Source organism: Sander vitreus, chromosome 17 (genome assembly GCF_031162955.1).
Source record: "Sander vitreus isolate 19-12246 chromosome 17, sanVit1, whole genome shotgun sequence".
In the NCBI taxonomy this organism is placed as follows: domain Eukaryota; kingdom Metazoa; phylum Chordata; class Actinopteri; order Perciformes; family Percidae; genus Sander; species Sander vitreus.
The window spans coordinates 30,672,608-30,689,246 of NC_135871.1; the positions used below are offsets into that span (position 1 = coordinate 30,672,608).

The 16,639-nt window shown below is 43.9% G+C and overlaps 1 protein-coding gene across 1 annotated transcript; it reads left to right on the forward strand.

Annotated features, from left to right (window-relative positions):
- Positions 1 to 150: 150 nt before the first annotated feature.
- Positions 151 to 15,729, forward strand: LOC144532091 (bestrophin-3-like). The gene is made up of 13 exons (XM_078272639.1): positions 151 to 302; positions 968 to 1,062; positions 4,077 to 4,164; positions 5,582 to 5,727; positions 7,138 to 7,292; positions 8,914 to 8,991; positions 9,143 to 9,295; positions 10,992 to 11,072; positions 11,374 to 11,525; positions 11,772 to 11,862; positions 13,614 to 13,732; positions 14,344 to 14,610; positions 15,363 to 15,729. The coding sequence occupies exons 1-13, from the start codon at positions 151 to 153 to the stop codon at positions 15,727 to 15,729; spliced, it is 1,944 nt and encodes a 647-aa protein (XP_078128765.1).
- Positions 15,730 to 16,639: the final 910 nt, after the last annotated feature.

Genomic DNA, 16,639 nt, shown 5'->3' on the forward strand with positions numbered 1-16,639 from the left:
TATTTGTGTCTGTCTGTCTGTGTGTCTGTCTGTCTGTGTGTGTGTGTGTGTGTGTGTGTGTGTGTGTGTGTGTCTGTGTGTGTGTGTGTGTGTCTGTCTGTGTATTTGTGTCTGTCTGTCTGTGTGTCTGTCTGTCTGTCAGGTCTCAGGATGACCGTCACATATTCCAGTAAGGTAGCCAACGCCTCCTTCTTCAGTTTCCATCGGCTGCTGCTGCGTTGGAGGGGAAGCATCTACAAACTGCTCTACCGAGAGTTCTTCATGTTCGTTCTGCTCTACACCGTGCTCAGCGTCGTATACAGGTCACACACACACACACACACACACACACACACACACACACACACACACACACACACACACAGAGTCATTGATTGTTTCCTTTAGAACCTGGTTCTAATCTGGTGAGTAAATCCCCCTTGACCCCTGGCTTTATCATCTATTTTGCAATAAATGGGAGCATCATTTACCAAATGAACATCATGCTGTATTGAAGAAGACTTGAAACTAGCGTTTGAGACCATACACACATTATGAAATCTAGTGAGAAGTAGTCTCCTTTTCTCATAGACTTCTATAGAAACAGACTTCTTTTTGGAGCCAGGGGAGTCGCCCCCTGCTGGAAATTAGACAGAATGCGGCTTTAAGGAGCTTCAGTATAGAGAGGCGAAGTGTCCCTTCCGATGGACACCATGGAACATAGCCTGGGAAAACCCTGAAGAACTTCTGGCGAGTTGGTGACGCCCCTTTGGAAATGGGCTGTGAATGAACCTTCCCCAGACCCTTCTCAGTTGTAACTGAGAAGGGTCTGGTGTCAACACAACACAGATCAATCTGGGCAACACAGATTTTGATAATGAACAACTAAACACGCTACACACTGGACCTTTAAAGGATTTGTATATACTGCAAGTACCTCAAAGTATAGCACTTGAGTAAATGTACTTCTGTGTCCTCTGTGCTGCAGACTCGTCCTCTCCGACCAACAGAAGAGATTGTTCGAGAAACTTTCCATGTACTGTGATAAATACGCAGAGCAGATCCCCGTCACCTTCGTTCTGGGTACGTCTCTCTGTTTACTGTCTGAAGCTCTCTTGTTGCAGGACCAGCATCACCAAAATAAAGCACTGCAATTCATGTATTGAATGTAATCTTTTGCTGTCAGCACCAAATTAGTCTATATCCACGATGTTCCACTTCTGGGATTGCTATGGATGTAGCTCATTTAGGCCAGATGTCCGTTACCTATAGGGCTTTCTTTGTGTTGTAAAAGGACTATGGTTAACTGCTCCTCAGATCTCTGCAGGGTAAATCCAGACAGCTAGCTAGACTATCTGTCCAATCTGAGTTTTCTGTCGCACGACTAAAACGACCTTTGAACGTACACACGTTCCACCAAAACAAGTTCCTTCCTGAGACTATTTAGCAGAGGCACCGTGGCTCCGTCCAGTTCTCAGCGCCGCCCATGAATATTGTGATTGGTTTAAAGAAATGCCAATAAACTAGAGCACATTTTTCTCTCATCCTGGAATGCTGTGTGGACTAGACAGACCCTCCTCCGCCGCGCTGTGGAGGAAGGTCTGGCAATGGCACTAGCACCACATTGACTGCTGTATAAGAACGCTCTGGACTGCGTAGGGAGGAGGTCGGGATGGATGGGTGGGTCATAAAACACAGGGCTTCCCAGGGAAAACGAAAAGACTTTCACCCAGGAAACACTTGTTCGTTCCTTAGGAATGTTTCAATCCAAACCACGATCTTTTTCCTAAACTTGACAGTTGCCTGGAGACACAGAGAGACTACAACATAACATACGTGATTTATAATTGTAGTCAACAAGTCCTCCAGACCATACAATGATATGGGTCGTTTGTTCCTACCCTATAATACGACCCACAGGAACGTTTCATAAACTAGCGCCCCCTAGCGGTGGCAGAAAATACAAATAATGGTCTCGGTTTTGAACGTAAAGGTTTTGATCTTTAACATTGTGAAATGGTCCTAGTTTGGTTACGTTTAGGCACAAAAAATACTTCGCTAAGTTTAGAAAAAGATGGTGATTTGGGTTCAAATCAGACGTTACTTCGCTATCTATACGTCGCTGTATACAGACAGACAGACAGTGAGACAGACAGACAGACAGACAGTGAGACAGACAGACAGATGGTGAGACAGACAGACAGACACACACAGACGTGCAGACAGACAGACAGACAGACAGTGAGACAGACAGACAGATGGTGAGACAGACAGACAGACACACACAGACGTGCAGACAGACAGACAGACAGATAGTGAGACAGACAGACAGACACACACAGACATGCAGACAGACGGATAGACAGACAGATAGTGAGACAGACAGACAGACACACACAGACATGCAGACAGACGGATAGACAGACAGATAGTGAGACAGACAGACACACACAGACGTGCAGACAGACAGACACCAAGACAGACAGTGAGACAGACAGACAGACATACAGTGAGACAGACAGACAGTGAGACAGACAGACACACACAGACGTGCAGACAGACGGGCAGACAGACGGATAGACAGACAGACAGATAGTGAGACAGACAGACAGACAGACAGACACACACACACACACACACACACACACAGACATGCAGACAGACGGGCAGACAGAAAGACAGACAGACAGTGAGACAGACAGACAGACAGACAGACAGACAGTGAGACAGACAGACAGATAGTGAGACAGACAGACAGACAGATAGTGAGACAAACAGACAAATAGTGAGACAGACTCACACACAGACGTGCAGACAGACGGGCAGACAGACGGATAGACAGACAGACAGACAGTGAGACAGACAGACAGACAGACAGACAGACAGTGAGACAGACAGACAGATAGTGAGACAGACAGACAGACAGATAGTGAGACAAACAGACAAATAGTGAGACAGACAGACAGACAGACAGACAGACAGACAGACGAACGGAGTGTTGGGTTGCCTCATTAGCAGGCTGCTAATGGAAACAGATCATTAAAGAGCAGAGAAAAGCTAAAAGCAAATAAGTGTTTTTGTATCTGATGTCCACCCTGACTCACAGTTAGAGGACATGTAGGACCAACCCATGTGTGTGTTTCCAATGTTCCCTCAGCATCAAAACAAAGTAAATTCATTTGGCTGTGCTCGACACTCAACAACTAAACAGAGACATCACATTGAAGGCACATAAACATGCTTACACAGACTACATTCACACGTAACAAATGCTGTGAATAATAATGACGTTTCACCTCGTTTTTATAACATCAAATAACTAATACAAACCAAAGTTATATGAAAAATAAACACTTGAACAAACATCAGCATGATCAGAACTACCTGAAATGGCTGAGACCATCTTTGGGAACAATTTATGTGACGTATACTTTGATGTTTTTAGTTTGGGGCCATGTCCCATCTGCTGGAGGGGGGCGAGGCTTATTACAGGGGTCATCGAGATGTTTTAATAATATATATATAATAATAATTTATACTGTTTATTGATTCCCAGTGGGGAAATTACAATTTACACTCTGTTTGTTAGAAATCACTACACACAGGCCTGAAATACACACACACATGCTCAGGACCTATCCATGCACAAATGGAGAGATGTCAGAGTGAGTGGGCTTAAGCTGCCAGTGCTGGACCAGTGCCCTGAGCGGTTGGGGGGGGTATGCTCAAGAGCACCTGGCAGTGCCCAGGAGGTGAACTGGCATCTCTCCAGCTCTCCAGTCTATCTAGCCCCCTCTGGTCAACACGTCCTCATACCTAAACGACAGAATAGCTCGCTTGCCCTGCCGATACTGATATCGGTATCGGGTCCGATACTGCCTAAAACGCTGGTATCGGTATCGGGAAGTACTGGAGTTTATGCACCGATCCGATACCACGTAATAAAGCCCTAAAGAAAATCTACGTTAAAGTAGTTTATTTAGTCTATATCCACGACGTTCCACTTCCGGGATTGTTCAGGTGCTGCACCGATCCGATGCAGTATCAGATCGGTGCATCCCTAAATGAAAGTGAATATTCCCGTGTTTGTGTTTTAGGTTTTTATGTGACTCTGGTGGTGAATCGATGGTGGAATCAGTTTGTTAACCTGCCCTGGCCGGACCGACTCATGTTCCTCATCTCCAGGTAACTTTACATCAAACTCTCTGTACGAAAATATACATTTTGAGTTATTTATTCATTTGAGATGATGACATTCGGGTATTTATTCTGCCAGCGTGGCTTTTTATGACTTCAGTGGGACAGTATTTTGCACCCATGTTGTTTTTCCACACGTAATAAGTCACTCAGAAGATTGCAGGAACGTTTTCCATCCTTTTATCTAAACCAGAGAACGTAGCAAAAATATTGATCAAACGTTCACGGTATAAAGTGTTCAGGGGAGGGCGGAGGTTCCCTTTCTACAACGTGAAGATTTGTTCCGTTTGCTCAGTTTGTTCCCATCTAGTAAATGGAGGCTGGTGGGTTTGGTGATGGTGATTTTGGGGCTGTTTCATGTTAAACTAAAAGGATCTTCCTCTTTAACTAAAAGGTCTATCTCTGAAGGGATCCTTTCCATAATGTTGTCAGACACTTAGAATAATAATCTGAGCCTTTCAGCGGCAAAAACAGAACTTTTAGTGGATGCAAACTGACGATGTGCAATTGCCCGTTAACGTTACATTGCAGCTTGTTTCGTGGTCTTGCATTGGTCAACCCGTTCTCACTCCGAACTCGTAAAATACGGACGTTTCGACAGTGGCTGTCTGTGTCTGAAGTGACGAAAAAAGTGCCCTTCAGCGTGTTTGTATAACGTACCGGGGAGAGCAGCAGCTACACAGGGTTTAGCGAGTAGTATGTTAGGCCACGTAGGAAGGTTGGTCGGGGGGGTGGATGGGTCAAACACAGGACTTTGACCCAGGAGACCGGGGTTCATGTCCCGCCTGGCACGTTTCTTAAAGTCGTTTTCTTCTTTATCTGTCCCATTCTCCCCGCGTGTCATGGAAGCGTAAGCCCACCCATGACCCTTTCCTAAACTCAACTGTCCCGTTATTCCCGCGTCACGGAAACGTAAGCCCACCCACGACCTTTTCCTTAACATAACTGCGTCAAAAGGGACGCCAACAGTCCCGACCAAGCGTGTTATATGACGCTGAAGGAGACTTTTAGCGTCAATAACAGCGCCAAAGGCACCTGACCAAGCGTCTGTATTTTACGAGATGGGAGTGAGAATCTGTTGCATTGGTAGGTAGTTCAGGATTACGTGAAGTATTTCCACGTTCATGCCAGTGGTGTAGTCTACGTGATACGCAGGTATACGCCGTATACCCACTAAGAAAGCTCCAGCATTTCCATATACCCACTTAAAAATGTGCAATGATACGTAACAACATTGTTTTGGGACAAAACTTTTACTTTAGCTATTCGTTTATCGCAAATACAGGTTGAGAAATGTTACTGGAAACTCAACAAAGGCTTTGGATCATGCAGAGAGACTATTGTAGTACACCCACTACAATAAACTAGACTACACCACTGGTTCATGCCATTGTGTTTCCTCCAGCTGTGTCCAGGGTAAAGATGAATACGGCCGCCTGCTGCGCCGGACATTAGTACGTTACGTTAACCTGACATCACTGCTCATCTTCCGCTCCGTCAGCACCGCTGTCTGCAAACGCTTCCCGACCATAGACCATGTTGTCGAGGCAGGTGAGCGTCCCAAAAACATTAAGCCAACAGACAGACAGACACAGACAGCACAGACAGACGGAGTGTTGGGTTACCTCATTAGTACTGTCACATTGACAGGCTATAAGTGTAGAGCATGTGTACAATGCATACAGTATTTATATATCTATGTTTTATGTGTAACTGAACTGTCCGTGATGTGTCAGTGTGTCTAAACTGAAATTATTAAAAGTCAGATGGAGTTCAGCTCCTTCCCGGCTGCTCCTCTTCCTTCCTGTAAGCGACTGATCCGACCCCGGGGATTGGCTCGTTATCGGCCAATTAGAGAGCCTGAGAGCCTCAGGAGATTAGAGCTAATCATAATGAACACGTTTTTTAAAGCTCTCAAATGGCGACACTGCTGGCGAATGGCGAATGTCCGTAAGACCTCCATTAGGTTGATCAGTTTTAGAGCAAATAAACAAGTAACTGGAAAAATAGATTTGGGAATTTTAGCACTTTAAGATTCCTAATCTTGCAAAGCCTTTTCTTTCATTTATCTGCCACAGAATTTGTGGAAAGGTTGATGTGTTAGACAAACACTCAACTAAATTAAATGAACCAATGAATGAAAATAAACATGAATCAATTAAATCAACATTGGAGCCACATATGGTTCGGTCATTTTGTGAAGTAAAAATGTTGCAGGAAAACATGTTGTTAAAAGCTAGCTAACATATTTGATTGGAGGAAAACTGAAGCTAACACAAGAAGCTAACATGACAATTTCAAACTTCATTAAGGTGCTGTATGAATACTGTGAAAGTATCAATACTCTCAATCCACAGAGAAATGCACACAGCCCGTATTCTGAAACTGTGCCTTTACACGAGCCATCAGGACTTCTGTAACGTTGTGATGTCACAACTATACTATACATATATAGGTAGAAAGTGACGCTACAGTGTCGTTACAGTCATTCCCCGGCTAAAATGACGGTGCAGAGACTCTGAAAGCGCAGATGTGGAAGACCCGGAAACTCTGACCAATCAGAGCAGACTGGGCTTTTTCTTTAGAGTGTCTTAAAGAGACAGGCCCTGAAACGGAGCGTTTCAGACAGAGGGTGAATACAGGTATATTCAGACAGACATTATAAGAAATATAATGTGTTTTTTGACCATTAAAGCATGTTAACATGACTACTAGAAACTAAAAATACAAGTATGAGCTTGAAAATGAGCATGATATGGGACTTTTAAATTAACACTACTTTATATAGAGAAGCAATTACAGAGTGTAATACTGAATCACAATTGCTGGTATAAATGGTATTAAAATGGTTTCATAATAACAACAAAACTGCCACTAAACTACAACTCTGCAGCATTCATAAGGGATGAGATAATATACTGATATCTACTGCATATACTGGTTTTGTCGGCCCACTTGCAGGTTTTATGACTCCAGAAGAGAGAAAGGCGTTTGAGAACATCCGTTCTCCTCACCTGAAGTACTGGATTCCCGTCGTCTGGTTCTCCAACTTGGCGACTAAAGCTAAACAGGAAGGACGCATTCAGGACAGCATCGACCTGCAGAACATTCTCAATGTGACACTTAACATTTTATATTCTGTCTTCAAATATCAGTCCTTCCAGAAAAATGTTGAGTTTTTTTGTGATTGTTGCGGGCAAAAATCCTGGATTATGCGTCACGTTTTCTTAAAAAACGCGATGGAATATGCACACAGCCAATTTTCATCATGGCTTCATCGCGGGGTTTGCAGCTTTTCGATGATCACGATCCATGATCACGTTCACGTCGCGTAATTACGTCACTTCATAACATTCCCATGGCTGCTCTTGTGTGAAGTAAACGCAACATTTTTCAACTTTCTGCTAAGATATATGTGACTTTTTTTGCAAAGAAAATGCGGGGATTATGAAATCATGCAAGCCCCGCTTATTTTGCGCCAAAATTGTCTATTTTGCGCCAAAATTGTCTATTTATGCGGCGAAAGTGTGGCGTATTTGAAAAAATGCGATAGCATAATCATGTTTTTCTGACGGGACTGAGAAATGATGTTTAGATATTTAGAGGGAAACAAGATCACACCAACATTCACACCAACATGACAGACCAAACAAACCATTTCAGATGAAGGAAAAATGTTGCAGGAAAAAATGAGCGTAGCATCTTGTTAAAAGCTAGCTGACATATCTGATAGAAGGAAAACATTAACATTATGGCTACAGTCAGTACCAAAAGTAAACTAGCTAATGAATAATAAAAAAGCATAATAAAACTTGACTTGTTGACAAAAAGTAGGCCTACTTTAAGTAGAAGTATGTATGTAGATGTCAAAGTTTGTGCTCATTATGTACTGTTGGGTAGTTTAATCTACAGCAATGCATCATATTCTATAAGATCATCATATGTTTGTAGCATCGCTGTCCTGTGACAACCACGTATCTCTAAAAAGATTGAAAACGTTTCATGGTGTCAGAAAAACAGCCCTGTTTTCAGCTCTGTGACGATGCATTTTCCAGCTGATCCAAGAGGCTTTTTAAAGACTTCATTTAATGTAAGAAGTAGGAGAATTTTCGGTAACACTTCACTTGAAGGTATCTACATAAGAGTGACATGACACTGTCATGACACATGAACCCTAACTCTAACCCTAACCATAACTTGTCATGACAAAAACTGAATGACACTTACTAAAAGAAGCGTTATGTCATAAACGTTTTGACTTGTTTACAATGTTTATGACACGTTCATGACAGTGTCATGTCACTCTTACGTAGATACCTTCAAGTAAAGTCTAACCACATTTTCTTAACACATAAAGAAACACGTCATCCTTCAGTTTATCACAAACATTCAACATCAGAACATTTAGAGATACGTGGGTTTTCACTGGACAGGAAGGGGATGAAAAACTGGGATCTGAAAAGTAACTAATGCTGTCAGACAAGAGCTTTTTGGCCTCTCGCGTGTCATAAACACAAAAACGAATCATGAAAGTGTCTCATTAAAAATGATCCTGTTGAAGAGAAAATGGCACTTAGGCAGCCGCACGCATTAAATGCCACTTGAGACTCTAAATCATTGCTAGTCTGGGACCACATAAACCAGACATGTAGGTAATGTGACACCCAGCTTTACTCCCAGAAGACTGGCTGGGACCGTTCTTCCAATCAGCCTGTTGAATCTGTGTCTGTCTTTTAGGAGATGAATCTGTTCCGGAGTTGGTGTGCAACTCTTTTCGGCTACGACTGGGTCGGCATCCCGCTGGTTTACACTCAGGCCTGTCTCTCTTTATTATATATTCCATTTGTCACCATAACATGTTGGAAACAGATGCAGCTAATCTTCTTCCATCATTACTGAAACTGAATGTCCCACTCAGAGAGGAAAGGGATGTACAGTAAAGCCACTATGATCTCTCTCTCTTCAGGTTGTCACTCTTGCCGTCTACACTTTTTTCTTCGCTTGTCTGATTGGCCGTCAGTTTCTCGACCCTGCTCAGAGTTACCATGGTCACGACCTCGACCTCTACGTGCCGGTCTTCACGCTGCTGCAGTTCTTCTTCTACTCCGGCTGGCTGAAGGTGCCAATGACTTTTCCTTACAGGATAAGTTTTTGTAGCCTGGTCCTACCAGACTCTGGTACACTAGCCTGATCCTACCAAACTCTGGTCCATTAGCCTGGTCCTACCAGACTCTGGCCCATTAGCCTGGTCCTACCAGACTCTGGTACACTAGCCTGGTCCTACCAGACTCTGGTCCATTAGCCTGGTCCTACCAGACTCTGGTACATTAGCCTGGTCCTACCAGACTCTGGTCCATTAGCCTGGTCCTACCAGACTCTGGTCCACTAGCCTGGTCCTACCAGACTCTGGTCCATTTCATTGGTCCAGAGAGTCTGGCCTCTCTCCATTGACAAGTGTTAACTTCCTTGAAGGCGGATACTCTGTTGAAGTTTAAAACTATTGGATCTGCCCAGAGCCGCTCTGGATCTGCCATAACCAATCGCTAACGTTTGGTCGTGACGTCGGCTTAGCATCGCTAGCGTTAGCCTTATCCAACTCCTTCACCACTAACGGAGCGAGCATGAAAATCAAACTGTTCCCGAACCCCGTGGGGAGGAGGGCCACAACATCATGGCCCCCAACACAACTCAGCAAAGATTGTTCTTGCTCGGGCTTTAACTTCTGGATATTCGGCAGCGTTGCAGCAACGGACCGAATGGCTTCGCTCGCATCTTTCTCCGCCGCCATGACGGAACTACAACCTCAACGTCATCGTTCTCAGCCACTCCCTCTCTTCGCTGATTGGACCGGTAAAAAATTGGCCGGAGAAAACCCAAGAATATGCCGCGAACCCAGAGTTTAGTTAGTACTGAAAGAAAATGAAAATTGAGCGGAAGTACGTAGGAGGGCGGAGCCAGGCTAACGTTTTTGTAAGCCGAACTCTGAAATTAGCGCCGCCCTAGTCTGGATTAAAGGAAGTACATTTCAATGATAAAGCCTGACATCACACGCCGGATGTCAGACTTTTCCCTTGCTTACACTCTCTGTGCGTTGTCGATGTCAAACTCCATTCTCTTCGGAAAACAACACCAAACTTAGAGCTTGCCAAACACTGAAAATGGATTTGGATCGTGCAACAAGGCGGGTCTGCTTGATTCTTTCAGGGAATGATTGTAAAGATTTACAAAGAATATGTTTAGGGCATTTCCTCTCTAACTGGGAGGTTTTGGGGACTGATTGGTGGGATTGTTGTGGACGAAGTACACACGGAGATACACTGGTAAGAGCTAATGAGGTTTAACCATGTATCAGCTCATTTAAATAGCTCACGTTACTGTATTGTGTCAACAGTTAACTTCATTTAATATTGTCTGTGTCGTTTTCTTTTGCGGGGTGCAAATGTTCCACCAAAACAAGGTCCTTCCTGAGAGAATGTTGCAGAGGCACCGTTGCTCCGTCTGGCGCTTAGCGTCGCCCAAGACGATTGTGATTGGTTTAAAGAAATGCAAACAACCCAGAGCGTTTTTTTTCTCCTATCTCCTTAAGTTTCAGAATTCACAAGTGGAGTATTTACTGACGTATTTTATGTCGTAGAACAAAACGTGAATCCTTGCAGCACTCTATTTGTATATATATTCCTTCATGTCAACAAATCCCACAATGTCAATGTCAATACTTTCCACAAGCACAGTGGATTCTACTGAAGACGTAAGTCTTTAAAAAAACACTTCTCAAATATGTGTGAAGGAACTCCAGATTTGTGCCTTGTCGTCAGGTAGCGGAGCAGCTGATCAACCCGTTTGGAGAGGACGATGACGACTTTGAAGTTAACTGGATCATCGATAGGAACCTTCAGGTCAGCAGCCAATCACAGTGCTCAGACACAGGCTAAAAAAAACCTTGGGCGCCTGGGTAGCTCATATGCAGAGGCTCAGTTCTTGACGCAGCGGCTCAGGGTTCAAGTCCGACCTGTGGCCATTTGCTGCATGTCTTCCCCCTCTCTCCCCCCTTTCCTGTCTATTAAAGGCTAAAATGCCCCAAAAAATATCTTTAAAAACACAGTACATGATGTTATGTGATGTTATATTATAACATTGAACTGACACCCCACTCAAACCCATCCATTGTGGTCACTTCCTATTTACCTGCCCATCCAGGTGTCTCTGCTGGCTGTAGATGAGATGCACATGAACCTGCCTCATATGACCAAAGACATGTACTGGAACGACTGCGAGGCGCGCCCGCCCTACACGCTGGCTGCTGCCGACTACTGCATCCCTTCGTTCCTCGGCTCCACCACCGACATGGGGTCAGCACGCACACACACGCACACACGCAAATACACACACACACACACACTTTATGTACTGCGCATTTCCCGAGCAAGCTGATTGGTTAATTGATTGCTCATTGATGATGTAACTCTGGTTAGTTGTTACAAAGGGAGCTAGTCAGCGTTTTTACTTCTGTTTTAATTTGATTTGTGTTTGCAGGAAACTTTTAAGTTGAATCCATCAGCAAAATGAGAAAAACCTTTGTCCTATGTCTCTTCCAGACTCTCTGACATCCTGCAGTTTGATGAGGCTGACGTTAGCGCCATCCGTCCACGGCATCAGGACTCTGTTTTGGCTTGGCGGCAAGAGTCGGTAATACATCCTGTTTTAATACTTCTGATTTTATCCCTGTATGATGTTTTGTCAGTCGCTAAGCAGAAGAGCTGCAAGGATAAATCAATTAGTTGTCAACTATATAATTAATCACCAACTATTTGAGTTGAGTCATCTTGTTGTCCACCTTCTTAAATGTGAATATCTTCTAGTTTCTTCTCTCCTCTGTGACAGTAAACTGAATATCTTTGAGTTGTGGACAAAAAAAGACATTTAAAGTGCCCATATTATGAAAAAAAACACTTTTTCTGAGATTTGGGGTGTTATTTTGTGTCTCTGGTGCTCCCACACGCAGACAAACTTGAAAACAAAAAACATCCATGCTGTTCTGAGTGAGATACGGTTTCTCAATGTGTCCTACCTTCAGTCTCCGGGTGAGCTGGTCAACATCTGCACGGTTTTCTACGTCACTAGCCGAGACGAGGGGCCTAGGGGGCTAACCGTTAGCATGCTAGCTCGTTCTAAATGGCAAAACACTGCTACAATGCACACAAATTCACCCTAATCTACAAAATAAATTGTATAGAAGTTGGAAGTGCGCCCTCATTTAGAAGAAGTCTCCCAGCTAATCCTGCCTTGTACAGGCCGAAGTTGGAGAAACAGCTAGCTAGCTCATGTAATCCTTACCTATCTACTGAGCATGTAGTCCTTACCTAGCTACTGAGCGTGTAGTCCTTACCTAGCTACTGAGCATGTAGTCCTTACCTAGCTACTGAGCATGTAGTCCTTACCTAGCTACTGAGCATGTAGTCCTTACCTAGCTACTGAGCATGTAATCCTTACCTATCTACTGAGCATGTAGTCCTTACCTAGCTACTGAGCGTGTAGTCCTTACCTAGCTACTGAGCATGTAGTCCTTACCTAGCTACTGAGCATGTGCGACTGACAACAAACAGCAGTGAGAGGTCTCACTCTGTAGCTAAAACAGAGACCTGAACACAGGGTGAAAAGAGGAGCTGCAGCAATGTGCAGTACAACAAAAATATGGTGTTTTTTGAAAATTAAACCATGTAAACCTATTCTGATACAACCTCAAAATACAATTATGAACCTGAAAATGAGCATAATATGGCCACTTTAAGGACGTCATCTTGGACTTTTTGGGAAACACTGATCCACATTTTTCACCATTTTAGAGACTAAACAACTAATCGATTAATCGACAATGAAAATAGTTGTTTGTTGCAGCCCTAGTAAGCAGGTTATCGCAAAAACTACTTGACATATCAGTGTCATATGATAGAAAATATCATTAGGCCATTAATCAAGGAAGACATAAATAAATTACTTTTAGGCGCCACTTCTTTGCAATCATTTATGTAGTTTCTAATTCTCACAGATTTTGTCCTACAGGTTGTGCATAAAATATTTGAATGATCGCAGTATTCTTTACATGCCATTAATGCCTTTTTTCCATTTATTGCTGGACAAATTCTACAGTATAAGACTCTTTGATGAAATTACTGCCAGGCCACCTAAATGAATTATGTAAAGGAAACCAAATGTAGATGACTACCGGACATAGATAACAATAGAATGATAAAACTCAGGCTCTATAAACAGATTACACATTTCTAAACATGGTAATGAAATAATAGTTGTATGGCTTTGGGGTATGTGCTCTTTCTTCACATGGTTCTACTTTATCATTGTTTGTTTGAGTCCTGAATGGAAGAACAGCCTTCAATGTTTACCTGTTATTCTACCATCACATCTTTTGGTGTTTGCAGGTTCTGGGTCGAGTCCGCCGGTTGCTGAGCGTCCAGGATCCTCCTGACCTCCGACCTCCTCGGCCCATCTTTAAACGACACAGCAGCGACGCAACAGGAAGCTTCTTCCCAGACTTCAGGTACTGAAGCAACCCATATTGATTTCAACTACAGCTGGCATGTTATTGTAACCTGACTCTGACCTGATGGATTGCTTCGCATTTGCTCGGCATATCCATCTGGGAACTTTCCGTTGGAGAACTTTTGGGAAGGGGCGAAAATACAAATCAACCAATCAGATCAACGATATATCTAACTCTTGCTGAAACCAGTTGGGAGAAGAGCAAAAACATCTTTTCCTCCGAGAAAAGCCTCCAGTGCCGTTTTTTGCTCTTCTTTCAATAAAGGAATACTTTCTATTTCGGATAAAACTAGCGCGATAGCTACACTCATCTCATCCGTGGAAGCCGCCATGTTGTTTAGACTGAACAGTCGCTTCTCGTTGCGTCGCACCTAAACCTGCCTCAAAACCAACGCTGATTGGTCGGTCGTTTGGCGAACGGCTGCAAATTTTCTCTGTCTCAAGTTGCCAGACTGATCTGCTAGTGGAAAACTGGAGCTCGCCAGATCAGGACGCTCTCACGAGGCTAATGTTATTGGGCAGCAAGATAGATCAGTGGTTAGCACTGTCTGTCTAATTGTAACAGTTGGTCTGTCTGACATCCATTTTATCGTCCATCAATCCAACCAGGGTTTACCCACGTCCAGAGGACGGAGCCATTGGTGTCCATGGCTCCACTGCTATGGACACTTTGTCCACCTTAAGGGAGGTCAGCAGCAACCCTCCATCCCCTGAAAGCTCACCCTTTACTGTTTTCCCTCGGCTCGTCATAAGTCCGCCGTTGTCCAGTGACGTCTGTCACAAGACGGATTCTTCTGGCAATGGTGAAGCGGCAAAACCTCAGTATGGACTAGATCCCTCCCCCACTGAGGAAGCACCAGTCTTAGATACCCCGAGGTAATTCAGTGTCATGACTTCTGACTTTCCCCTCATTGTTTGTCCAACTCTGTCCTTAAAGGACAATTCTGGCGCAAAATGAACCTAGGGGTTAATAACATATGTGTACCGAGTCAATCGTTCTCTAGGATATGTTTCCATGCTAATCGAATGTGTCTCTAGCTTGAAACAAGCTAGCGCAAACCAGTGATTAGCTTCTAACGCTAGACTTCGGGGCAGAGGGTAAATCGCTATTTCTACACCACTAACAAGGCTCAAAATAGCATCACACTTCAACGGTAGCATAATGAGGATCCCTACATGTAAACTGAAGCATTGAGAACTTTGTAAGTGTACAGACAGTTTATTAAAAAGATAGTTTAGAAAGACATTACCGTTCATATATAGAGGCAGGCGCCATCTTGGAAAAACAGTCATGACCAGTCGAACCACGAACGCAGTGCTTGAGCTATGTTACTGGTTGCACAGCATTCATGGTTCGACTGGTCATGACTGTTTTCCCAAGATGGCACCTGCCTCTATACGGTAATGTCTTTCTAAACTACACGTTATTAACCCCTAGGTTCATTTTGCTCTGGAATTTTCCTTTAATGAAACCATTAAACCACCTTTTCACTCAGTGTTTGTTCAACTCTGTCCTTAATGAAACCATTATGCTGCTGTTTTAAAGTAATGGGCTTACCAAAATGACTAGCAACCCCAGTCGGTTTTAGCTTTGTTGTTATAGTCTGACTAATTGTATGTATTTCCAGGACCGGCTCCTCGATATGTTGTTCCCCCACCCAGCTAGGACCCGAGAGATTCCGCTGGGCAAATTACCCACCAACCCGGCCACGGGGGCGCCAGTTCTCCCTCCAGTTCTCCAGGCAGTCATCGAAAGGGTCGGTCCGAAGCCTGCCAAGCCCCAAGGGCCTGGGTAGGCGGAGACGAGGCCTGGCTCGCTTCCAATCCCGACGATCACCCGGTCCACCTTCAGACACTCTGCAGCTCCCTGACCTTGAGTACGACCACGACTTCCAAGGAGTGGCAGAGACTAAGGATGAGGAGGAGGAAGGAACCAACAACGGCGAAGACATCACAAACCAGGACTCCCAAACGCAGAGCTTGGAGAAAAAATAAGAGCCACTCATACAGTAACATAATACTGCCCAAACAGAGCCAATCTCAGAGCTGGTAACATTACCCAAAAAGAGAAGTCACATGAGGAAAGTTGCTTAGAAATATCCAACCTCTGAAGGGATGTTTTGAACCTTGAAGTTTGGGTTTACCGTATGTTGCCAGCTTAGTCACTGGAGATAAACCCTCACCCTAACCCTATGATGGTACACCAAAAAACACAAAAGATACAAAAGAATCCTAATACTCGTAATCAACTTTTAGATCAGAAAATGGGCAACTTGGGCAAAGATGGAAAGAGCAAGCAACAACCACTTTGGCTCAGCCAAAGCTAAGAAAAAAGTCTTTTTTTATGCCTTAATATTTTCTGAATGGAAGAATAACAACGCACATTAGAAGAAGTTAAATTAGCCACCAAGAGCTGAACCTGTTGTGGAAACAATGTGTTGACTGTCGAGAAAAGTTGGGTGTTTACCTAGCCTGGATGCCAGCCGAACTTAGCCCCGCCCACAACATTTGAGGTCGGGAAGTTCGGTCTGGACTTGATCCGTTGTGAAGCAACTATGCTCGAACCAGAGCTGTTCGGACCAATCAAACTGTCAGGGCGGGCTTTATACGATGATGGACAGATGATCAACAGTAACATAATCAACCACGTCTCCAAAGAGCACTTGGGTTGAATTTGTTTACAACAAAGATGGCCGCCATCGAGTCTGTTATAGAAGATATCGACAGCGCATTCATTTAAAAAGAGGAACAGAGAACCGAGATCACGGCATTTGTTGATCGTAAAGATGTTTTTGCCGTCCTTCCTACGGGATTCTGCAACGTCACATACTCCATTGCTCTGATTGGTTGTAGGTCTATCCGTTGCTCTGATTGGTTGTAGGTCTATCCGTTGCTCTGATTGGTT

What these genes read in the sequence shown, in the direction of transcription:
- LOC144532091 (XM_078272639.1), top strand. Translation starts at nt 151, where the DNA reads ATGACCGTCACATATTCCAGTAAGGTAGCCAACGCCTCCTTCTTCAGT. An exon ending in ACCTGCAGAACATTCTCAAT is followed by an intron (nt 7,293 to 8,913) that starts GTGACACTTAAC and finishes TCTGTCTTTTAG; the next exon opens with GAGATGAATCTGTTCCGGAG. An exon ending in AGCTTCTTCCCAGACTTCAG is followed by an intron (nt 13,733 to 14,343) that starts GTACTGAAGCAA and finishes CAATCCAACCAG; the next exon opens with GGTTTACCCACGTCCAGAGG.